The 25454-nt window shown below is 46.7% G+C and overlaps 1 protein-coding gene across 4 annotated transcripts in view; it reads left to right on the plus strand.

Moving 5' to 3' along the window:
* The first annotated feature begins 569 nt into the window (after positions 1-569).
* Positions 570-25454, plus strand: part of LOC307075989 (kinesin-like protein KIF13B) — a 38932-nt gene continuing 14047 nt past the window's right edge. For all 4 annotated transcript variants that reach the window (XM_079736789.1, XM_079736791.1, XM_079736790.1 and 1 more), the window contains exons 1-23: positions 570-702; positions 917-1274; positions 4042-4135; positions 10733-10745; positions 10840-10900; positions 11084-11176; positions 11598-11778; positions 13103-13190; positions 15318-15452; positions 17042-17154; positions 17260-17371; positions 18185-18397; positions 18882-18992; positions 19278-19412; positions 19802-19932; positions 20100-20186; positions 20849-21039; positions 22241-22535; positions 23100-23262; positions 23570-23716; positions 24132-24281; positions 24655-24780; positions 24943-25116. In XM_079736789.1, the coding sequence (XP_079592915.1) occupies positions 1205-1274; positions 4042-4135; positions 10733-10745; positions 10840-10900; positions 11084-11176; positions 11598-11778; positions 13103-13190; positions 15318-15452; positions 17042-17154; positions 17260-17371; positions 18185-18397; positions 18882-18992; positions 19278-19412; positions 19802-19932; positions 20100-20186; positions 20849-21039; positions 22241-22535; positions 23100-23262; positions 23570-23716; positions 24132-24281; positions 24655-24780; positions 24943-25116 (2883 nt within the window). In that variant the 5' untranslated portion in view covers positions 570-702; positions 917-1204. The remainder of the gene's footprint in view (positions 703-916; positions 1275-4041; positions 4136-10732; positions 10746-10839; positions 10901-11083; positions 11177-11597; positions 11779-13102; positions 13191-15317; positions 15453-17041; positions 17155-17259; positions 17372-18184; positions 18398-18881; positions 18993-19277; positions 19413-19801; positions 19933-20099; positions 20187-20848; positions 21040-22240; positions 22536-23099; positions 23263-23569; positions 23717-24131; positions 24282-24654; positions 24781-24942; positions 25117-25454) is intronic.

Genomic DNA, 25454 nt, shown 5'->3' on the forward strand with positions numbered 1-25454 from the left:
CTGCTGTGGAATTTTCATTTCCGGCCGCTGATTTTTCAAAATTATGTGTCCATGTTGCTTTTTCATATTAACCAATCTCTATCCAGATATGACTTTCTCGCAGTCGACCGACATTAAGTAATTTAAGTGTAAGTAAATTATTTACGTCGAAATGTGTCATGTTTGAACTAGATCACGGTTTGACACCATTTACATCTAGCCATCATTTAGTCACTTTCCCGTTTGGCAGAAAGGATCACGCAGTTTTTGCATATTTTAGAAACAATATTCTCTATACATGACAAAATGTATGTGCTGTATTATAAATACATGCGCTCATTTGGATTATAAAATTAAAGTGAAAGGGATATTCCGGTGTATCAGCGGCAAATTACAGAAAAAGTGCAAATTAAGGTTTTATAGTGTATATATACCGCTGGGAATGGGGGATTATAGAAACATATATCATTGTGTGAATAAAAACAAAATGTGAATATAAACTTATATCGACTTTTATTTTGCAATCACCAAGGAATCCGGAAAATGTAGCGCGCGGACAACGGCGGTTCTCATGCATCTCGCAGAGGGAGGTCGATGCAAAATGCCATTCGGAAGTTCCATCGTGAAAGGGTTGGGGGATCACGTCAGGGCTGCTTCATAGCCTCAACCCGCTTATTATCTGCCAGGGGGAAACCGTGTCTCTCCGGGGATGGATCTATCGCGGTAGGTTTCACAAAGTTTGAGCTCTGTCTCGATACGTGAGGTGGAGTTCAGTATGCATACGCGTGTCTTCCATCGCTAATGTTACTTTCCCTTTTCCCCACCGGCCCTACACTAGTTCCTCCTAGAAGCTAGCTAGCGAGCAACTCGGGGCTGGGTTTTAATGAACCCACAGCTGTTTTGGTACCCAGCTAATCTCTCTCGGTCTCTCTTTCAGCTCCCTGGACCATCGGATACTGGTCTAGCCCTGGCGATGTGAAGACAGTAGAGGATATTATGCGTCCGTGTGCGTCCTCCACCCTCTGAGCAGTCTGTCGACGACCTATTGTTTTGGGATGGGAGATGTCGTGTCTATGGAGCAGCCCTCGTAGCTAGCTGGGGTGTCCGGCTAGCACGACTTGCATGTTTTTTTTAATGTTTTCCTTCGTCTCGGAGAGGTGATTATTGAAAGGTTGCCGACCTCCGTCAGTTTCTTGGAACCCTGTCTGTTTTGACAGCAGACACCATGGGTGAGAACAGCCTGGACGTCGCCAACGTTAAGGTGGCGGTGCGGGTCCGTCCCTTTAACAGGAGGGGTGAGTGGATTATGTTTGATTACTACTACGTTAAGCCTCTGTAATGTGTTAATAAGGCACTTAATCTGCCATATATGTCCAATGTGCAGCGTTCAACCTTTTCCCCCGTGATGACATCGGGTTTTAGTTGTCGGCCAGAGGGCACCATTCAAGGCCATGTGTCATACATGCGAAGCCGACGACGGGTTCCCTGCTATGATATTACTCACGTTCAACATGAATAGACAATCCCCCCTTTTGTTTGACAGGAAAGAAATTAAGCGCATGACTCATTTGCGTCTACCTATTGCGCCGGCCACCGTTATTATGTGCGTTAGGGAGATGACATCAAACAAAGGAGGGTTGCATAATTCTATCAATACTCGTCTTTTACAGATGTTTCTAATATCTTGTGGGGATCGATTCGTAGAACAGTTGCTGATAACTGACACGTGGAATAACAAGTATTTGTAGACTCATAATCCGGGAAGCCTAATATACAATGCATAGCCGTAGTGCCGAAACGGTGCCAGACTAATGAATTACGATTCCTCGCCCTAGTGCTCGCTTGTCAATTAGGATGCATATTTCCAGCTCCGTGTGCAGGGAAGCGGCGATGGCATTTTTGGGGTCCTAGCCAAGTAGGATTCTGCCGTGGGAGACCATGTGCTCGGTAACGCTGCCGTTACTGATGCGGAACGGACGACCTAGCTACCGACACGACCACGTGACTACACATGCACACTTATACATTATGTATCCATACATTTCAGCATTTCACGGAGCTAGCCCAGAGGGGAGTCACTGGAGCAACCGATAGTAGAAACCCTCTGTGATCAGCTCCAACAGATATGTAGTAGATTCAGCATTGACTCATGTGTACATTGCAGTTTTTCCAACACAAATACCTTGCCATGATTAGGATAAAGAGGACAGTACCTGCTGTCAACCTGAGGGCTGCTGTCACCCTCCCCTGTATGAGGGAAAACCTCTGCACCGAACTGGGACATGTCTTTATAACCAACATGCTGTCTTGCAGTGTACAATCTAAGTCTGCTTTATTTAGTAGTTTTATCATTAAAGTGTGCTTTCTGATGATTGGGTGCTCTGTGGACGTTCAGTGGGATAAAGCCAGGAAAAGGGGTGAGCTTGACCGAGTGTTTTCTAATGTTGCATAACGCTTGGTGTTTCCATGGCTGTGAGGGTCAGCAGAGCTTCGAGGAACACAGCGACTCGGTGTGGCGGCAGTAGCTTCGGGTTCCGTTTCCTGGCTGAGGTCATGGCTATTGTGGCAGAGCCAAGACACCCAGGGAGGCAGTGGACGAGAGAGTGCCCGACTGTGGAAAGAGAGAGCTGTGTTTATGGAGAGGGAGTGAGACTCACGGCTATAGTTACAGTTAACGTCAAACTTTCCTCTCTCCATAACAGCAACTACCGTCTGAAAGGTTGGATACAAACAGCGCAGAATACAGAGAGGTCCCCTCCCTCTCTCACTCTCTCTCGTTCTCTATGTCTCTCTTTCTGTCTCCCCTGTCAGCCGATTAGCCTCTGTCCCTCTTGGTCTGATCTGATGTTGTCCTGATTATTATCAAGCCCATCTCAGAACATCAGTGTGTCACCTTGAGAAGGGTGTGTGTGGGGGGCTCAGCTCTGTTAACCTTTGACCCACGCGTCCCTCACCGACAGTGTTCTTAGGCATGTGCTATCTTACGTGCAGATTGTGGCTAACATTGATTGCTGTTACAACCTGCCATTCAACATGTGTCTCCACCAACTCACGTTTTGCTCATCCTGTAAAATAACACCCAATGCAAATAATACGCAAATTCCATACTGCCACATGTTGGCCACAGCACCTGTGGCAGAAATACTAGTTCTTCTCCCATTAATCTGACATTTCCTGGTAACGTTGGCCTGTTCCATGGTCAGTAAAGACGGTAGTGCTTTCTCAGTGCTTCACTTGTTTTGAATGTGGACATTGTTTTTGTTTAGAAATCCTTTCCAAATCAAATGAGTTTGGTTCATTGGGCCGTATGTAAATACCGGAGACCTGTTCTTTGGCATTTCGATTGAAAGTGCAGTCGTCCATGTACTGATGTGGGTTAAAGGGTTAAACCATAATGTCATTTTTCAATTATTAGATCTACTGTTATTGGAGAATATGGAAATGTGTGTGAAGAGTCATCACCCAAAAGTGACTTTCTCCTGCTGAGCAGTAGTCTGTCAGCACGCGGATGCCATCAATATCATAAGATCAATATTGTACACATTCATTGTTGTCGAAAAACATATTCAAAAAGTTTGCAGAGTTGTCCTCGTTTATTCAGCAGAGCATATCACTTTCTCCCGAAACTGCTTAGCTAAGCATTAGCGAGACAGAGGAAGTTAACAAATCCAGAGACGGCCAGTATCTTCCTTGTACTCGTTTCTTTGTGAACGTTACTTCATGTCCTTGCAGGTCAGCCTATAAACGTACAGGTTGCTCGTGTGTCATTGAGCAAGGCGTTTAATCGTTAGCAGTCCTCCCGAGTACTGGCTTGTTTCTGACCATGAACCTCTTGACCCAGAGTGTTTGGTGTGGCGGTGATATGGCCACGCCCTAACAACATGCAGCAGGCTCATACAATCAGCTATTCTCAGTAAAAAACGTGTGGTAGTCAGTATCTGTTCAGCTAGTTGACTTTAAATAATGCCATGCAAGGAGAACGATCAAAAAGTGCACATGTGAGCAGAAGGTTGTATATTTGATTGATGATTAATGACAATAATCATTTTGTTTTTCCCACAGAACGGGAACTGAACACAAAATGTGTTGTGGAGATGGAGAAGAACCAGACGATCCTTAATCCTTCCGGATCCAACCTGGGGAAGGGAGACTCCAGGTCTGTCTGCTTGCCTGTCTGTGTGATAATCACAGTCCTTCTGCATGGTGCGGGTGAATGCAAGGGTGAATGCGAAACTCGCATAGCTGTTATTGACAGCTTGGTGCCATCTGCAAGCTTATGTTACACGAGTTGTCATTGGTGGAAGTCCTGTGGACTGTCATCCCCAGAATTCCACTGGTGTGTCAGGATCACGCTCCAGAGGAATGGCTGCCAGCTGTCTTTGGGCTTACATTCAGGAAAACATAACATAGCAGAGACCCCAGGGGACTGGGGAGAGGAAGAGGGAGAGACAGGGAGAGGGAGGGTGCGAGAGACTGGCAGTGGAAGACAATAAGCTACCCTAGTCAATGGAACACTGAAGGCCATCCCGTCAGCTGGCTCCTCTTCCTGCAGTCAGTGTGCTGTTTGTTTTGCTCCTTCTGCTCCCTCTTCCTTCACCCTTCGCTCCCCCCGGTAACACAGTGAAAGGTCAGCTCCGGGTCACCCTCGGTGAGCCCCCGGTAGAAAAGAGGCTGGTGAGACAAGCAGTGAGCGAAGGATGTAAAAGGGGTGGAGCCGGTGGATGTTGGTGGGTACGGAGGGATCCCAGCATCTGTTGGCCATAAAGTTTGCTGGTTGACATTTATGGGAGGTCCAAACAAGAGGAGGCCATTACCAGTGTCTGTGTCTGTGCGCCGCCCGTCGCCTCTGGACAAAGCAGCAGCAGGAGAGCAGAGCTGCCGTCTGCAGACACCTTCACACGGAGACCCTGAGCTGGGGTACCCAGCCTGCCCAGGCCGGGCCATGTCCGCTCGCTCTCCATCTCACTGTCTCTCCATCCTCCCGAACTTCCCTTGTGGAGGATAATGTCTCACAGCATCCTCTTTTTTAAATACTTCTGCCAAAGCCCTGCTGTATTTTACCATCCAAATGGGATGTCTCGGATAATGGTGGGTGAGCTAATAACACCCTAGATACAGATAGACATCAGCCATGGCTCACTGCTTTCTTTATCTCCCAAAGCAATCTGTAGGTAATGACTTACAATACCTCTGAGAAAGCCTCCATATCCGTCAATCAATGGAAGTTCTGAACCCACCGTATATAGTAGAATATAATCGAGATGCAGCATGAACAAATGGTTACCAATGTCGTCCTTGTGGAATAAATGGTTAATCTTCTAGCTGGCATGGCCTGGCCTGTGGGAATAGACTGAGCTGGAAGGTTTTTATTTGCCTGCATCTTGATGTCCTCTGACATCTTTAATGAAATGGCCTGAGACGCCATTCACTGGGAGGGAGGGGGGAGAGGGAATGGACCACATAAATAATGTGTTTAGCAGAGAACCTTAAACAGCCTACACATGCAATACGAGCAGACGTTGTGCCCGCCCCCTGCTGCTGAGGAGCTAGTTGATGCAGAGCAACATGCTGTAGTTATCCCATCAGGGGAGTTCAATAGCCGGCTCCTTTAGGGATGCATTGATGGTTATTTCTGGGCTATACCGAGGGTTGAAATAACAATTTGGCCGATAGTCAATGCCAAGGTTTTTTTTATTGATTGCTGAAAGTTTATTTTGTCTTTTATATTTATTCCCCCTTTTTTATATATTGCCAGGGAAACGGAAATCTTCCTTTTTATAAAAGATGTTCTGAACTGTTTTAAAGGCTTTCAGCCCTTCATCACACTATCTTTAAATGAGCGCATTCTATCATACATTTTGAAAATCAACCTTTGATGTTAACCTTGAAGGTTCAAATATTTAGAATAAAATATTCTAAATTGATGTGACACAGCAGATAAAAATCTGCCACATCCATCTGTTAAAGTCATCTTATAATGCGCCGATAATTCAGTGCGTCCTTTCTTTCATAGCATCCAAGAACAAAACAAATGTTAACAGTCCTATTTACTTTAGAAAGTATTTTAAAAGCCGGTGGTAGCAAAGGTGTGTCAAGTCAGTTAATAAGCTTATGTCAATACATGTGTTCCAAGGTTGTGGCTGGCCAGAGAGGCTAGAAAGAGTTGGCCCTGCTGTGGACCCAGAATCTAAGGGCTGACTGCGTTACCCAGGGGTCACTGGGCACAGATTAGGCAACCGCCTGCTACCATCACAGCTTACAGCGCCAGGGCAGGATCAAGGCATGGGATTTCCTGCCAAATATGTACAGCCTGCAGATTGTACTCATTTAGTCACGCGACCTCTCACGTTGTAGTCATTGGTGGATGCAACTGTGGGAGAAATTAAAATTGCTTGTTTTAAGTTACTGGCTATCCTTAACCATTATAATTTTAGCAATGCTAACACTGTAGAAACTTTTTTGTAGAAATTCGGTGGATATGATGTGAGTTAAGTTTTGGATCAGTATTGGAAAACAGGGAATCAGGGAAGTTCATATGTCTATCGCTCTTAGAACGCTAATGTTCAGGTATAACCATTTGTTATGGTTATTGCTAAACCTGCACTTAATATTTGGTTTCTAGTCAAATATTAAATATTTGACTAGAAACCATCATAACCATTCAAATACTATAACCATTGTTTTTATAAAGACGTTTTGCATTATAAAAATAAAACCCGTATACTGATCGCTGGTTAAATTTGGTAGGCAGGGAAAAGGTGAATTGAATAGCATCCCTCTCAAATAGTGTATCAACACAACACACTCCTGTCAAAAATGCACACCTGTTGCTACTATGAATTGGTGTCGCTGTTGAATGCTAATGAATCATGCAGTGACCTGTGGTAAATCAGCTGTTGTGAACAGAATGAATGATTCACTGTGTGTGTGCGCGCGCCGGTTCCCAGCACCTCTAGTTATGGAGTATTGTGGGTAAAGCGATGATGTCATGTGTCTGATAAGCCTGGTGACTGGTTTGAACAGTGACCTGGGGCTATGTTTGCATTTGAGTGGCTGAACTGTTGACACATTCAACAAACCTTCCTGCACTTCATAATAACTCTTCCTCTCTGTTCACAAGCAAGGCCAGGCGCATACGGGTCCAACTCTGTTTCCAAGACGATAGTATTTATAGCATGTTATAGCACTGTCTTTGACTGATTTGTGTTGGTGAAAGAGAGAGATTTAAAGAGTGCGGAACAAATGGGCCTAGATTTTAGTTTTTGTGTTGTAGTTTTGCTGTCCGACCATTCCGCTATTCAATTTCTCTTGTTCTCTTTGATATGGAATAGGCCAGCTGTATAAAGACTTGACTTCCAAACTAAATATGAACTCCTTGTAGACTGCAGCTGTCATTGCATAACCTGTTGTTAAATGATACCCTCTCTTTACCTTAGAACTATACCAGAACGGCATTCATGTGCCCTATTTCCAAGTCAAACAGTATATTAAGATGGGAAGAGGATTTTATTGGCTGCATTTTCTTCCACATGGATTTATTAGTATCATTTGAAGGTGCTTGGATGTAATCATGTGTTGAACAAATTGGAAATACAGTGGTGATGTGAGGCACATAAGGGAGCAATTGAGTCAATTTCCATCTGGAATAAAATAGCATTCTGAATCTGTGCTTATTTTAGATGTGTAAGTGATGATGCTGCCCCATGCACCAGTCCATGTACTGCAGCATGCATCTGCCAAAACGCTGCCACAAGCCAATGCAGCGTTTCCTCCATACAAGAACATTAATCACCTCTTGTCACAAGGCTGAAAAACTGTTTGTTATTTCACTAGCCAACTTATCTGAAAGTATCAATGATAATATAAACACAAGACCAACATGTTTTCCTAATGTAATGTTGTAAGATGTTAATAATTTACATTTGAATAAGTTGTATTCCATGGGGACGTTTATGTTACATTTGAAATTGTGCCCTTCTGCCAATCAAAACACGTCGAACAAGGGCCTTACAAAAAACATGCTAACCCGGCCCATATCACGTTTGTTATGCATCATGTATTATCACCGCCACAATATCTCCCTTAGTCCATCACACATCCTTCATACTGTGTAACCTTAGAAGCCATACTGTAGCTGTTGACCCTGTAGCAGCTCTATGGTTTTAATATACTGGTTCTGTCTCAAGTTCACATTCCCTCCCTTCAGCCTGAACAAACTAGCCAATCCTGTCCAATATCACGGACGGTATAGGCCCGGGGGAAAGCGAGGGAGGGGAGATCCCCCATGCGTGAAGATATTTTTTAAATGATGTTGATCAGAACGGAGCAGAGGGGCATTCAGAACACAGAATGGGTTCAGAGGTCAGGGTAACCACAAGTGCTCTCTGCTCTCCTTCTCCCGTCTTCTGTCTTTTTTTTCTTTGTCATACACATCCCCTGGGCGTTTGGCCCATCATACATGTGTCCTTGGCGTTGTGGTCTTCATATAGTTGCCCTGGGCATTGTGGTCATCATATACATGGCCTGGGCATTGCGGCCATCATACACACACTGTTGGCGGTGCAAAGCGAGGCAGGGATTCCCCCTCATACCCGCAGCCTCTGAACTCTTTGTGGCAGCTGTCAGTGCGATGTACGTCCAAGACCCCGCATTCTCTTCACCCCCCCCGAGGTGTTGTAAGATGGGCTTTGTGAGGGAGGTGGGAGACACCCCAGGGATGATGGTCGTGCAGAACGTAGAGGAATGCAGCGTAAAACAAATGAAAAGCTAGAGGTCTGTTTTCCATTCTGCTTTAGCGGCGCTCCTCGTTGGGGCATAAATAACCATCCTATCTCTGGAAATAGCCTTGCTACTTACAGACTGCTGCCAGGGTACTTTTATACGCTTTGTTTTCAATCTCTACCTGAATCAATTAGTCCACATGGGCCCAACCGGCGGTGGATTATTCAAGCAGGCCAGACACGAGTGTGAACATAAACCATGGTGCACCTCTTTGTTTGTCTTCCTGACTGATTTCTGCGGTTTTATAAAGAATGTGAATCTGGCCTCAGGAAAATGGGTGTGTGTGTAGGAATGGGGATGGTGTTGGCGTTTTGTAAGAAGTGCTGTGTCTTTGATTCCAGAAACCTCATCCCATTGTGTTGTTACCGTGTTTGGACACGTAGTATGTTTGTTTCTGTGTGCGTGAGTGAAAGGTAGAGAAAAGAGAACGGGGGAGAGCGAGGAAGAGGAAGGATGGCGAGAGGGGCCGACGTTGAAAGGAAGAGCCACACGGGGAAGGTGTCTGTGGGGGGGATTAGGGAACGGGACCCTTCGGACGGTTGTAGGTCTCCCTGCCCTGGGGAAGACTCGTTCATCCCCTCTGCCACAAATATGTGAGGTGTAAACACTGTGATTCCATAACACATTAGGCTGTGCATCAGTGGATTGCTTGTCTGGCAGGCTGTGGAGGTGGCGCCCTGATGAGATGGCCAGCGCCACCTCCAGCTCGGTGTAATGACACTCGTGTCTCTACACTGCCTGTGCTGTGAAACCAGTGGCCATTTTTGTCCTGTGCTGTGAAACCAGTGGCCCCCCTTTTCCTGTACTATGAAAGCGGTGTCCCCATTTGTCCTGTACTCTTGATAGTGGTGTCCCCCTTGTCCCAGAGAGTACAGCGCTGACTGTAGGTGTTGCTAAGATACCAGCCAGGCCCAGCTGGAGCATTCCTCAGATTGTTCCGAGACAGCGTGAGAGCACGGAGCAGCCAAAGCACTCGTTTTCTTTTTTTGTGGAGGATTAGCATGCTTCGTTTTGTGCATATGTGTGGCTGGTGTGCGTGTGTGCCCGTGCACGCTGACCCATGCGGGTCCGGGCGTATGCTCGCCTGGATCATGTGATGGTGTGTGTCTGTGTGTGTGTACTTATGAGCTGCCTGTCTGCGGGGCCATGGGGAGTAAAAACTGCAGGCTGTTTCCTGGTGACTCAGCCTGCCTGACGTGTAACTTCCTGTCCCCCACCCTTGGCTAGAGGTGGAGGACAATGGACCAGGAAATCCTAACTCCATACCATAATATCCCTGATATATTGCTTGCCCAGCTGAGGGACGTGATGGTGAATTCCTTCACCCACTAGCTCACCATGATGGTGGCTCAAGTAGCACTGATTGCCATACCATGTATTTTTGTCAGCCGGAGATTTATGTTTCCTGATTTATATTTTTTCAGCATGGGTGTGTGTCTCTGTGTGCTGACCTACATTTTGGCTGTAGCATGCTCTCTCTCTCTCTCGCTCTCTCTCACACACACATATAGAATGAGCCTGTCCAGTAAGTGTTAGAGTGATGTGTAAAGACAGCGGAGCCTGCAGCCTGGGAGTGGATCTGCCCCACACACAAAACTCACTGTCGTCTCTCAGTATTTGAACCATCAGCTTGATGAACCACTACCATCTGTGATGCGCAAATCTCTACATCTCTTTCCCTCTCTCTGTATCTCTCAATCTCTCCACTGGTCTCTCTCACAGATCCCTCCTCATTTGTGTATTTATTTTAATAAATATGTTTATCCATTCGTCTTCCTCGTGTTTTTGCGTCCCAGTATGTGTGTGTGTCTATGCGAGCGATAAATGAAGGCACATATGGCACGCCTTTCTCTTGCTTAATGTCCTGTGTGCCTGGCTGCTGGTTTCTAAATGTCACTCAGCCTTGCTAACCTTCTCCCTCTCTCTTCCATATGCCCCGTGGGCTGGCTGACATCTTCTTCCACATCATCAGGAACCAATCCAAGGTAACCTCCTGTCAGTCTGGTTTCTCTGTCTGTGTCTGTTGGCCTGTCTGTCTGTGTAGTTATATGATTGGTGTGTTTTTATTGGGTCTTTCAGGTCTTTGCCTATGACTACTGTTTCTGGTCCATGGACGAAACAGACACAGACAAATTTGCAGGTGAGTCAATTTCCAAGCAGTTATTGTTGTATTTATTAATGATTTATTTACTAAGAATGGTTCATCATTGTTTTGTGAATGTTGAGGTTAAAAAACTGAAATAACAATATTGTATTTGAAGTCTAACTGTGTGTGTGTGTGTGTGTGTGTGTGTGTGTGTGTGCGTGTGCGTGTGCGCCCTAGGCCAGGAGGTGGTGTTTCAGTGCCTTGGAGAGAGTCTCCTCCACAACGCTTTCCTGGGCTACAACGCTTGCATCTTTGCATATGGACAGACAGGTACTAATCCTAATCTAGTCAGACAGCCAGGGACTGACCTTGCTCTAGTAAGACAGCTACCAACCCTCCCCTAGTCAGTTACAGTTACTCACCTTTCTTTAGTTGGACAGGAAGGTACTAACCAAGCAGTCACACAGGTAATGACCCTCCTCTAGTAAGACAGACAGGTACTGACTGTCCTCCTAGTCAGACCCGACAGGTACCTACTGTCCTCTAGTCAGACAGACAGGTACTAACCATCCTCCTAGTCAGACGGACAGGTACTGACTGTCCTGAGTCAGACAGACAGATACTGACCCTCCTCTAGTCAGACAGGTACTGACCCTCCTCCAGACAGACAGGCACTGACCGTCCTCTTAGTCAAACAGACATGTATTGATGGTTGTAACTGTGTGCGTGTGTGTGTGTGTGTGCGGTCCAGGTTCTGGTAAGTCGTACACCATGATGGGTTCTGTGGAGAACCCGGGGCTGATCCCACGGCTGTGCAGCGCTCTGTTCGACCGCACCCTGAAGGGGAAGAGGGAGGAGGAGAGCTTCACAGTGGAGGTGTCCTACATGGAGATCTACAACGAGAGGGTCAGAGACCTGCTGGACCCCAAAGGGTACGCACGATCCTCCCTCCAGCACTGAGAGACACTCACGCATCCATCAGCATCGACTGACTGCCCTGCTGCTATAAATATATTGACCCAGTAAAGATGGCCCCAGCACTTAGCTGGGTTTTGTTCCAGTTTGGACACAGTGAGGTATAAACTTTGGAGGTTAAACATGTTTTGTTTACTTATTGACATTCATGGTGAGATAAAACCCTTCTGATTTTACATATTTCCGCAAATGATATTGCTTTCTAAATGTCTTGAGTCTTTCACAATTTAACTATTCTACAATTTGTTTAAAAAAAAAAAAGAAAAAAAAGTGAAACAAGACCAGACCTCCAGATGTTGTTGCTGACCTATATAGCCTAATGGACTAATTGATCAGAAACTTCTTGTTGTTGAAAACCAATGAAGAGCTGTAGGCTTCAGGGTTCATGTACAGCGGGCCAGCAGTAAATCTGCACCGAGGCATCTGGCCACTGGCTGGCCCTGGCCTCCCCAACCCCTTGACCCCTGACCCCAGTAAATGTCTATTAACAGCAGACTATCTTAGGGCAATATGGGGGTCGGCTGTGGACGGTGAAACCATGAAGCTCTCTGCAGTGGCGTGACCTCAAATCCTTACAAAACAGGAACTGATGGGGAGTGTGGGCTAGACACTGTTCTGTACTAGGCCCTGTATGATACTAAGTACCATCACTGCAGTATGGATTTTCTTAAATGTCCTCCCATCATTGCAAATAGGAAAACAGCAATAGTTGTCCGCTCATGGTTCAATAAATGAAGGCCCATAGCCCCACATTGTTGAGAGTGTATGAGGGACTGCTGTGTGTTTTTATTTGTATAGTTAGTGCCGCCGATGTTATGTCATTTGACTTGCCGTAAATGTACAGTGAGAGGCCGGTGCAGTCGAGCACAGATCCTTCAAGGTCTTGTCCTTGGCTGAGGCGCCCCGGTCAGCTGCCCCCACACACTCACCTGATTCTGCACTCAAGTCAACTGTATTTTTATAGCCCTTAATCACAGTTACAGTCTCAAGGGTGTCACAGGCTAGATTTTATGACAACCCCCTAACCCTAGCCCCTGTTAAGGGCAAGGAAAAACGATCAAAGAATCTTCCCAGAGAAGGAAGGTAGAAGCAGGGAGACCTTCCTCTGGGGATGAGTAGGAGTTCAATGAGTGCCATTAGTGGTAGAATAACAAGCCAAAAAGTTGTTAAAGTGTGTGTGTGTGTGTGGTGTGTGTGTGTGGTGTGTGTGTGTGGTGTGTGTGTGTGTGTGTGTGTGTGTGTGTGTGTGTGTGTGTGTGTGTGTGTGTGTGTGATATCCAGGAGCAGACAGGCGTTAAGGGTTCGGGAGCATAAGGTTCTTGGACCTTACGTAGACGGCCTCTCCCGCCTTGCTGTGGCTTGCTACAAGGTAATGCACATAACACACGTACACACTAGGCGTGGAACGTGAAGCAAAATTCGTCGTTCTGTTCATATATCGGTTTTGGAGGCAGGGTTTTTGGGTCGGTATGGTATTTGCTGGTTAAAGCAGGGGAAGACACGAGTCTATACAGAAATAAAAAAATTATAGGGTTCTCCCCGAACAATGTAATTGTGGCCCTACGCCACCGTGTTACATTTAAAATAGGGCTGTAGTGACAAAGACATTTTTTCTTTCCAATTGGTTTATTGGGATGACGCTTTAAAAAGCAAACTGCAATTTCAAGTAAGTGCTGTGTCGAGGGAGGAAGTGGCTTTCAGATCCATTCTTGATCAGTCTCGGTTTCAGCAGAGCTTCAATTTAAAGTGGGAAGGGTGTTGCGATGTGCGCCAATATTTCCAGCAGTGCTGAAAGTTATGTTTCATGGCGGTGCCGGTGTTCAAGCTCTCGTTGGAAACCCAACTCATGTAAGCTCCATGTTCCACTGGAGTATATAACCTTAGCAGTGTTCTTATTAGTAGGTTCTTATTAGAACTTTTGATATAGGAGGAGGAGTGTGAATAGTTGGTTTGTGAAGAAAGATACTGAAGCACTGGCGGTAAGAATTTGTGACAAAGTGGCGAAGAAAGGGGTGTAGTGTTGGTAGAAAATGTGAGTCTTGCCAGGACAGCGACTAGACATCATCCGAAACTGAGAAGTTTTTAATTATGGCGCAAAACCTTATTCCGCCAAAAACTTTATTTGAAAGATTTTTCTGCGCATTTTTAAATTTTTTACTTTCCATCCATAGTACACAAAAATACTAGTGCTGTCAAGCGATTAAAATATTTAATCGCTATTAATCGCATTAATGTCATAGTTAACTTGCGATTAATCACATTTTTTTTTCTATTCTAAATATCCCTTGATTTCGTGCTGCTAGCCTCTTAGTGAGATCAGAGAGTGTTGAGAAGGACAGTAAGAAAAGAGACCCACAGTGAATTCAACCCGGTCCACTTGACATCGGGTAGGTGCATGACAGTGGTAGGCCTACCGTAAAACTTCAATAGCCCAGGCTTTTATTTGTTTCAACCACTGAACTTTCAAACAAAACTCTTGCTCACAAAGATGGGAAATACTGTAACATTTATTATTTAAACCAGTATGAATATTCCTACCGTACGTAGGCCTATACACATTGCCAGGCTATCGAATAACACACACACACACACACACACACACACACACACACACACACACACACACACACACACACACACACACACACACACACACACACACACACACACACACACACACACACACACACACACACGGTGGCGGAGTGGTAGTCGGGAGAATTCCCGGTGGGCCGTTAACGTTTTGGGGCTGTCGGGCTGATTACTGCGGGATAACGATATTGCGTTTATAAAAGATCCTTGCAGCGCCGTCTGGCAGCCTGAGCTGTGCGCCGGCAACCTCTCACTCACTCAACAGACGCAACACCCACAAACTGTCAACGTCACAACCAAGTCGATTTTGTCTAGAGGGGAGAAACTGAGCGGCCCGTCTCGAAGTGGTACAGCCCTGGTGGGCCTTGAACTGCGATTGGTCAGAAAGACGTAACAGCATTGAACTCTCGTGCGGGCTCAAACAAAGTGACACACAAACACAAACACATACTTTTAAGGAGTTTTTCATCCGCTCTGTATCCTTGCTTGCCCCAACAAGTTCGTGCGGCGTGCTTGTTGTTTTGTTTCCGGTGTAGCTAGATCCGGTATGGTGTTGTAGTTTTTCTAACGCGACTAGTTGTTGCTAGACAGGCGATAAAAAAATGAACGCCATTAAAATTGGTCTGCGTTAACGCCGTTAATAAAGCATTAAACTGACAGCACTAAAAAATACATACACACATGAATAAACTTTCCATCCATAAGACGCACAAATACATGCACATAAAAATACATACACACATGTACACACAATTGCATACACACACGTTTACACAAATACGTTTACACAAATACATTGCAACATCTTTTTTAGGATTTTTTGTTTTGAATGTTGTTTGAAAGTAGCAGTGTGTAGTAAAGATGACGATGGCTGTGGCAGTGATGATGATGTCTGTATCGACAGGACATTGAGTCTCTGATGTCGGAGGGGAACAAGTCTCGGACGGTCGCCGCCACCAACATGAACGAGGAGAGCAGTCGCTCCCACGCCGTCTTCAACATCATTCTCACGCACACGCTGATAGACCTGCATTCCGGGGTAACACACACACACACACACACACACACACACACACACACACACACACACACACACACACACACACACACACACACACACACACACACACACACACACACACACACACACATAATTATGTTTTGCAATATTATTGTATTGTTGTGTTTTTACTTCAACTTTCACAAAACACTCAAAACATAATTATTACACATGTGCGCACACGTTTAAAGACCTGCTTCTGGGGTGACACACACACACAATTATGTTTGACATTATTATTTTATATACATGTGCGTGCACAGACCTTCAGTCTGGGGTTTTCACGTATGCACATGCACGCACACAACCTGAACGGCCTGAACTGTTGGGTTTCACACACTATCTCTCTCTCTTTACTCTGGTTTCCAAGGCTCCCAGCCAAAGGCCTGTTAATAATTTACCTAACTGTCAGTCACGTCACGCAGGGCTGGTTATTGTGCCGGTTTCTAAAGTGTTTGTCTGCCCCTTGTCATACTTTTTACATCTGTGTATTTATACTTCTATATAGTTGATATCAAGACTGTCAAAGGATCTGTGTCTGGTTCTCCATATTCATTCAAAACCATTGGTTATTCAGCCATGAAGTCATTCAGTCAGTTCAGCCATGTTTTAAAAATAAACTTGCTTCGTGGCTGCCTTGACATCCTGTTGGTTAGTCAGCCGGCTGGAAAACCAGCTATTATGACTTCAGTGGGGCACTGGATCCAGCAGCTCTAGTTTTCATTTTCATGCAGTCTGAGCTAGCTTCTGGTGCTTGTCTGCTGAGTCCACCTTCTGTATGCAGACTCGGTGTCCGAATCATTAAAGTGCTGATGGAGGTGGGGGAACTTGGACGGGTTCATCCAGGTCAGGCTATCTCTGACATTGAGTGCCATCTGGTGGCTGGTCCAGGCAGGGGGCTGGCATGTAACTAATGTTGACATCGCAAAGAGGTCTTCCGAACTTGGCTCAGTTCCAACACGTTATCTGCATTTGCATAGATCCTACATATATCTATACATAAACAAAGCACTTAGGTTAGGAGTACAAGTACAACTCCCTCCATAGGACATTAATGGCCTGGGGCTGGCTCTATGTGGTAATGTCGTAAGAATGTTGCTGAGAGGGCTGATTGCCTAGCACAGCCTGTCTAACATGGCTACCAGGGGTTTGTCCTCTCAAGGAATTGATCTGCTACCTCCTCTCTGTGATGTCATAGTTTTTCTGCTGGCTCCACTCCTTCTAGCCTTCCGCTATATCCTGTACTCATGATGTCATGGCCTAGCTCCTCAGCTTTCATCCTCCCTCTGCACCCTACGGTGTAGGATGTCATGGCCTCCCACCTGTCGCTATGATGTCCTTTGCTTCCTGCTTATGTTTTGATATCCTCTCCATGCTCATTTCACATCCCCCTCCCTCCAACCTTCCTCTCCTCCATCTTCATTTAACCTGCTGACACTAGATCCTCCTCAGAACACTCCTCCTCAGAACACTGTACATGATCAGGTTACTGACTCGCAGACTGTTGTCTCCATCTGGCTCTCTCTCCCTGTCAATCTCTTTCTTTTCCTCTGTCTCTCTCTGTGCAGACGAGTGGGGAGAAGGTGAGCAAGCTGAGTTTGGTAGATCTGGCTGGCAGTGAGAGAGCAGCTAAGACCGGAGCCGGCGGAGACCGACTCAAAGAGGGCAGCAACATAAACAAGTAGGCAGCCTGACATGTGAAAACAACACAAACGCGTATTCAGTGCAGATAAGTTGGATATTATTAATATATACTGTTGATGAGTCGTTTGTGTGTCTGTGTCAGGTCCCTGACCACATTAGGCCTGGTGATCTCAGCATTGGCTGAACAAGGAGCAGGAAAGAACAAAACCAAGTTTGTCCCCTACAGAGATTCTGTTCTCACATGGCTGCTAAAGGTACGCACACACACTCACTCACACACTCACTCACACACTCACTCACACACTCACTCACACACTCACACCTTTTCCATACATTGTTACTAAGTTCAGTCAGAACAAGTTTACACACCCAAACAGGTTCCCTGCTTGGCATGGGTGCACACACAGTTATTCGCTTTGAGGTTTGGGTATCGAAACCCAGTACCACTATGGTACTGGTTCCTTTACGACCCACGTCCTCTGTGTGATGCACCGCCACTGTCGTCTCCCGCGCAGATCACCTTGACACTTTTGGTACAGAGCCTAATGGCAGCAGCACTGATCAATGTCCCATATTGGTCGCTAAGCCAATTAGATAATGGAGTTGATTAAACGGATGAGTTAGTTATTTGCTAACCCCAACTCTTACGGACACAGGGGTGTAGTAAACCAAAAAATTAATGCATGATTTTAACAAGAATGTTACAATTAGTAGCAGCTGCTGATGATGTCAGGAGAGGAGTAATATTTTGCCAGAGAAAACGATATGGTTAAATTGGGACTAGAAGTTTGCTCTTGGTTATTTGTTTGCGGTTATAGGTTACTGCTATATACTGTTTGATGATTATGGTATGTAGTATGTATTTATTATTATAAATATATTAAATATGTATTATAAAAATAAATAATGCTTTAAATAAAAAAAGTGTGGGTTCAAGCACTGTTCAGGCAGTGGTTTTAACGGGTGGTTTTAGTATAACCAACCCTATTCAGTTTTCACGTGGTATGACGTGTTTAACCGGCCCGTTTCAGATCAACGTTAAACCCCCCCTCCCTTTGTGTCTCCAGGACAGCTTGGGCGGCAACAGCCGGACAGCGATGGTCGCCACGGTGAGCCCGTCGGCGGACAACTACGACGAGACGCTGTCCACGCTGCGCTACGCCGACCGCGCCAAGAGCATCGTGAACCACGCCGTGGTGAACGAGGACCCCAACGCCCGCATCATCCGGGAGCTGCGGGAGGAGGTGGAGAAGCTCCGGGACCAGCTCACCCAGGCAGAGGTGAGGGGGGAACAGGGTTCACCACGGCCTGGGTAAACTCTCCAGAGATCTGAGGGTCCTTCGTTTGAGATGCTGTACATCTGGCTGGGCCCCCGGGGGCCGAGAAGGATGTCAAAGAGGCTTCAGTTGTTTTACACCCACAAACTGAATGACGCATGAGATGGGACTCACTGGTTCCTGTTGCTTACATACCTCTCCTCTCCTTTCTTGTCAACCCCTTTCTCCTCCTCCTTCACCTTGTTCCTCCTCCCATGTCTCCCCTCCTCCCTCAACTCTTCTCATCTCCTCACCTCATCTCATCTCCTCACCTCCTCTCCTCACCTCCTCTCCTCCTCACCTCCTCTCCCCTCCTCACCTCCTCTCCTCACCTCCTCTCCTCTCCTCTCCTCCTCTCTTCTCCTCACCTCCTCTCCTCTCCTCACCTCCTCTCCTCTCCTCTCCTCACCTCCTTTTCTCACCTCCTCTCCTCCCTTCTCCCCTCCAGTCTCTGAAGGCTCCGGATTTGAAGGATCGTCTGGAGGAATCTGAGAAGTTGATCCAGGAGATGACCGTCACCTGGGAGGAGAAACTACGCAAGACGGAAGAGATAGCGCAGGTAACACACGCACACACACGCACAGCTGCTCACACCCACATCATTAATAATGCAGTCTTTATTGTGTATTTAATATTTATGGAGATGCTTGTTTATATTGGTTTGGATTGTCATTTATTTTTCCATTACGTTGTCGACCCTGTCCATGCTGCAAGAATTTCATGGCCCAGACCCCCTGGGGTATACTATACGTTTTATGCTTTGACTTCCACAAGTGTGGACAGAAAAGAACAGGTCGACTAACAAACAATTGAACCCGCATTTTCCACGTATTTGTGTGCTTAGGAGCGTCAGAGACAGTTGGAGAGCCTGGGAATCTCTCTGCAGTCCTCTGGGATCCGAGTGGGAGACGACAAGTGTTTCCTGGTCAACCTGAACGCTGACCCGGCCCTCAATGAGCTGCTGGTGTACTACCTGAAGGTAGAGTGAGCCCTACCCCTCACATCACTCTAGGGCTCAGCAGCCTCCTCTAGTGCATCCTTTCTCAAATGGGGCCATGGAACAAGTATAAAATAATGCAACCATAATATAACAAGTTGAATCTGAATACGTGAAACTATGTATTTGCACCACCCATTTGAGCTTCATGTTGTTTCACCTTCTGACAAATGTACTATTTGTAAGTCGCTTTGGATAAAAGCGTCTGCTTAATGCCCTAAATGTAAATGTAAATGTGTTCACACCAAATAACATGCACATACATTATTTTCATCATCATTTAAATTAGCAAAAAATAAGTGTCCGGTAAATGCCAAAATTAACCATGTTTACATACAGCTTTCATGTGTGTTTGTCTGACTGTGTTTCAGGAGCACACAAAGGTGGGCTCAGCAGATTCCCAGGACATCCAGCTGTGTGGAATGGGCATTCAGGCGGAGCACTGTGTCATCGTCATAACCACAGAGTGGGCCGTCGTGCTCACACCTTACCCTAACTCACGGTACGAAGTCTGGGAGTCTCTGTGATGCAGACTTAAGGAACCGCCACTACACATGGTTTTATTGGGTCTAGACTGGACCGGTCTAGACTTTTACATATTTATACCAGTTGTTAATTATAGTGTGTGTGTGTGTGTGTATCTGTCGTGTGTGTCATGTGTTTCTGCAGTACGTGTATCAACGGCTCTCCGGTCACCAATCCTCAACCGCTTCACCATGGTGACAGAATCCTGTGGGGTAACAACCACTTCTTCAGGTACAACACCACCAGTCACTCTGGTAACCATGTTAAGGCAAAAACCACTTCTTCATGCACACCACAACCACCACTCACTATGGTAACCATGTTAAGCTAGCAACAACTTCTTCAGGTACACCACCACCGGTCACTATGGTAACCATGTCAGGTCAACAACCACTTGTTCAGGCACACCAACAGTCACTATGCCTACCGTGTTAAGGCAAAAAACACTTCTCCATGCACACCACCAGTCACTCTTGTAACTCTGTTAAGGTCACAACCAAGCTAAGCACCAGTCACTGTAATAACCCTTTTAAGCAACAGCAGCTAAGCGGCCCCCAGTTAATTTAGTTACAATGTTAAGCTAACGACTACTGCCTCAGGAACATCCCCAGTCATTATGATAACCACCTTAGGCCACAGCCACTTCTTCAGGTATGTCACCGGGTAGCCCACTAAATCAACTGTCAACTGTCATTTATACCTTGGCACCAGAACAAAGCTGTCTGAAAAAGCCAGTCACATGTAATCAGTTAGTCTTACTTTGATTAAGTCTATGAACAATTGACTGAACAGTCAGTCATCACCTGCTGGTGTGAGAGGGACATTGCAACACTGTTCTGCGTTAGAAAATGTTATTCGGTTTGTTAACAGAATTCCTTCCATGATTCCTCTAGGATAAACCTGCCCAAGCGGCGTCCCCGTGGGGCTGAGGAGGAGGAGGGCGAGGGCGGTCAGATGAAGAACAGTGGCAGCAATGAGCAGCTAGACGCCGACGCAGACTCTGCCAGCGAGGTCTCCAGTGAGGTCAGCTTCTCCTACGAGTTTGCCCAGACGGAGGTGATGATGAAGGCCCTGGGATCCAACGGTAAGATACGCCCGGATGAGTGTCTGTCTGGTTACGTCTGCCTGCCTATTTCTGTCCATTTCTGTTTGTTGACGACTGTCCAAGACTTTCTGTCCATGTATGTCTGTCTCTATGTCGATATCTTTCTGTCTATGTCGGTCGGTCCATGTCTGTCTGTCCTTCGGACCATGTCTGTCTGTCTTTCTGTCCATGTCTGTCTGCCTGTCTGTCTGTCTTTCTGTCCATGTCTGTCTGTCTGTCCTTCAGACCCTGTCTGTCTGTCTGTCTGTCTGTCTGTCTGTCTGTCTGTCTGTCTGTCTGTCTGTCTGTCTGTCTGTCATTGTCTTTCCATCTGTCTTAAAATTGAAAGCAATTTAGTAGTCCAAACCAGGGGTTCCCACAAAAAATAGTTTGGTGGAGGGGGAAGTGCTGCAGAGAAAGATGCACGAGTTGTACCCTATAATTAGAGTAGTGGAATCATCTGTCATCTTTTTGAACCTGGACCTTATGTTCTGATCGTTTTGGGTGTAGGGGACTCATGCAGACTATTTTAGAAATTGGTCCAGTTTTGTGCGAGAAAGCTGCAGCCGTAATCCACAGAAACGGGCTGGGATATATCTCTTGGGCCTGTAGCGCCTAGTACGTCCTCTAAAAGGGATTGTTTTTGTCATTGACGGCTCAGATTGTGTTCTAACATTATGGAAAGGATAACCGCCAAAGAACTACAACAATTTTCTTTACCATTCACTTCATCCCGGTCGGTTTGTTATTGTGTCCAACCAAGATTCGCTCAAGGAAAATACTCTTTCTGAAATCTGGTTGTGGCAGGAAATGTCCTTATTGTTATCAATCTAACAATCTAAACTCTCCTTCACCCAAACCTTAACTCTAAGCCTCTCTTTCTGTAGTCCAACACGATAAACTCTTTCCTCTACAGCTCTCACTCATGTTTTCACTATTTTCCTCTTCACTGTAGGATTTTGTATTTGTCTCACCTTAGTCTTAGTGGTACTGAAAAACAACCCAATCTTGTCCCCTGATCTACTTTGATAGTAAGCAGCACTCTCACCAGAACCAGTCGATCCCTGAAGGGTCAAATCATAAAAACATTACACAGGATGTCGTTAAACAGGAAGTAAAACAGGAAATGTGATTACCCCCTTTTTACTCTGTAATAAATCACATTATAGAAGTAAGATTCCCCCCCCCCCATGTGCTCCAGACCCCATGCAGGCCGTCCTGCAGTCCCTGGAGCGGCAGCACGAGGAGGAGAAGCGCTCGGCCCTGGAGCGCCAGAGGCTCATGTACGAGCAGGAGCTCCAGCAGCTCCGGCGCAGGCTGCACCCCGACCGGCTGTCGGGCCAGGGAGGAGCCCCCCAGCCCGGGCAGGCCAGCCAGCCCGGCCAGCCCGGCCAGGGCCTACAGTCCCACCACCGCAGCCTGGAGAGACTCAGCATGGGGGGCATGTCCCACTCCACCAGCGCCCAGAGCCGCCTGAGGCAGTGGAGTGAGGAGAGGTGGGGGACCTCATCCGTTCTGATGTTACTATAGACGTTATTCGACGAGTGGCCATATCGCTTAGCTGGACGGGGGAAAGCATCTGGACTCTTTGGAAACCTTGACAACTCAAAGCATGCTATTTAGTTCTGCATTCCATTGTCCCATTGCATTACCGTCGGGTTTCAACTTTTTCCCAATGTTCCAAGAATGACAACAACAAATCAATATGGCTGTTAGGAGAATAAGGTCAATGTTGAAGTGGTTTATATTACGGCAATGTGGATGTCATTGTTGTTCCCTGTTGTGCTTATTGCTGCACATTTAGAAGTCCTTGGAATCTGAAACAAATCTAGGAATAAGATAAGTGGAGATAGGATTCTATTGATCCCAGTCGAGACATTCAGGAGCCACGGCAGCAAGTACAAGACAGTAAACCACTGTGAACTCCAATAGAGATAGAGACTGAGAGACAGGGACGGATATAGGAGACAGAGATTCAACAGAGACGTCTTAAAGGGTTTCTAGAGCTATCCATCATTACTCCTCTCACTGATCCTTCCCTCCCCCCCCACTCCCCCCAGAGAGGCGGTCCTGACGCGGAGTCTGCGGCGTCTGAGGGAGCAGATCGTCAGGGCCAACCTGCTCGTCCAGGAGGCTGGCTTCATCGCCGAGGAGCTGGACAAGCTCACTGAGTACCGGGTCACCCTGCAGATCCCCTCGGATAACCTCAACGCTAACCGCAAGGTGAAAGACACGCAGCAGACACACAGCGAGGCTGCATCTCACACACACACACACACACACACACACACACACACACACACACACACACACACACACACACACACACACACACACACACACACACACACACACACACACACGAGACACACCCCCAACCTTAATGCTAACCAGGTCGTTATAAATACACATAGTTTGTTTGTTTGCACAGCGAATCTCATTGCGTCCCACGTGGTAACGGACATGGCACATCACCGCCTACAATGGAAATCATCTCTTTAACGGTGTTTGTTTTTTACGGTGTGTGCAGCGGGACGCCGTGCTGAGCGAGCCAGCGGTCCAGGTGAGGAGGAAGGGCCGGGCCAAGCAGATCTGGACTCTGGAGAAGATGGAGAACCGCTTGGTGGACATGAGGGACCTCTACCAGGAGTGGAAGGACTTTGACGACGACAACCCCGTGAGTTACCGTGACTACCCACTCGGTATGCCCCAACAACCTGGCCAGCTACCGACACTACTTGACCATCAGTAACTATGACTAGACTTCGGAGCTACCAGAACAACCTACTTCGTGTCCATGACAACAACCCATCCGCTAACACGGCCAACTCACTCGGTAACCACGGCAACCTTGGGAGTTCCCATGGTGGGTCGACCCGACCGTCCTTTTTGAGTATTTACGGCAATGACCCACTCGGTTACCATGACAACTCATTCAGTGACTATGCCAAAGTTGAGGGTGACCATCCCCGCCCTTTCAGTCATAATGACAACCCTGCGACTTACCCATGGGAGAGTAAATGATGACCATGTAAGATCAGGTCGCTTTGAAGAACGCCGTGTCCCTCGCTCGCCCTCGCCCCCTCTCCCAGGTGATGTGCTCGTACCTGCGGCGGGCCGACCCGTTCTTCGACGAGCAGGAGAACCACAGTCTGATCGGCGTGGCCAACGTCTTCCTGTCCTGTCTCTTCTACGATGTCAAGCTGCAGTACGCCGTGCCCATCATCAACCAGAAGGGGGAGGTATGGACTCCACGCTCCCCCTCACACACCCACACATGCGGCGGCCACATGGACACACACGCGCACAAATGCACACACATACACAAGCACACATGGACACAGTGCCAGGAACTGTTAAAGGACCCAAAAATATTCTATATTTATTTTCTATTAGATGCTACGAGCCTGTTAAGGGTATAGAATTGTAGCGTTTAAGTAGTCAAAGGAAAGATAACATCCACATATTAGTAGCATATTGATTTTTTTCGTACTTCTCCAATGATCTTATGCATACGTGTTTCTCAAGACATCCCATGCGTACCAGTTGTGGTAGCCATCATCATTATTTGAGCTTCTCTAGTCCACACTAAACGTCCAGTACCATGCGGGTCAGGTGGCAGGGCGTCTCCACGTGGAGGTGATCCGGGTCGCGGGGGGGTTCCAGGACAGCGTCGGCGGGGGGGAGGAAGGAGACAGCAGCCCTGACGTGGACAACCAGGACCGCAAGCTCGTCTGCATGGTGAGCACACTCGCGAGTCACGCACTCTGCACTCACTCACTCACTCTCACAGTAAACACACATCGGCATACGTACTCCTTCTGGAAGCCATCCTGGCCGTACACCTCTGGACTCCGGCCTGCCTCTCTTGGTTTGACCTCTGACCCGTGTGTTGCGTTGCAGCTGAAGATCCTGCAGGCAACAGGGCTGCCCCAATACCTCTCCAACTTCGTCTTCTGCCAGTACTCTTTCTGGGACCAGCCGGAGCCCATCATTGTGGCCCCTGAGGTGGACACATCCACATCGTCCCCTGGGGCCAAAGACCCCCACTGCATGGTGGTGTTCGACAGCTGCAAGGTAGGTCGCTCTCTCTCTCTCTCTTTTTATTATTATTATTTTTTTAATATATATATAAACCTCCATTGTTTCTTGAATGTGTATGGCTAGTGTTACTTGCTGCGGGGATTGAGGTTAGCTGCTTATGCGTGTTATAATCTTTACTTACTAATAGTAACATAATACATTGGGTCTGACTGCCATTTTGTTATGCATTGAGAAATAGAGGAAAAAAATATATGAATGAAACAATGACATCCTTACTCGTGTAATCATGAGTAAGACCATCCGGTTTAGTGATGCTCCCCAAACCCTCTAACTCTACAGAGATAGGGTTTTGTTAGAAGACAGTGGGACTT

This window comes from Pollachius pollachius (assembly GCF_949987615.1).
Source record: "Pollachius pollachius genome assembly, chromosome: 5".
NCBI lineage: Eukaryota > Metazoa > Chordata > Actinopteri > Gadiformes > Gadidae > Pollachius > Pollachius pollachius.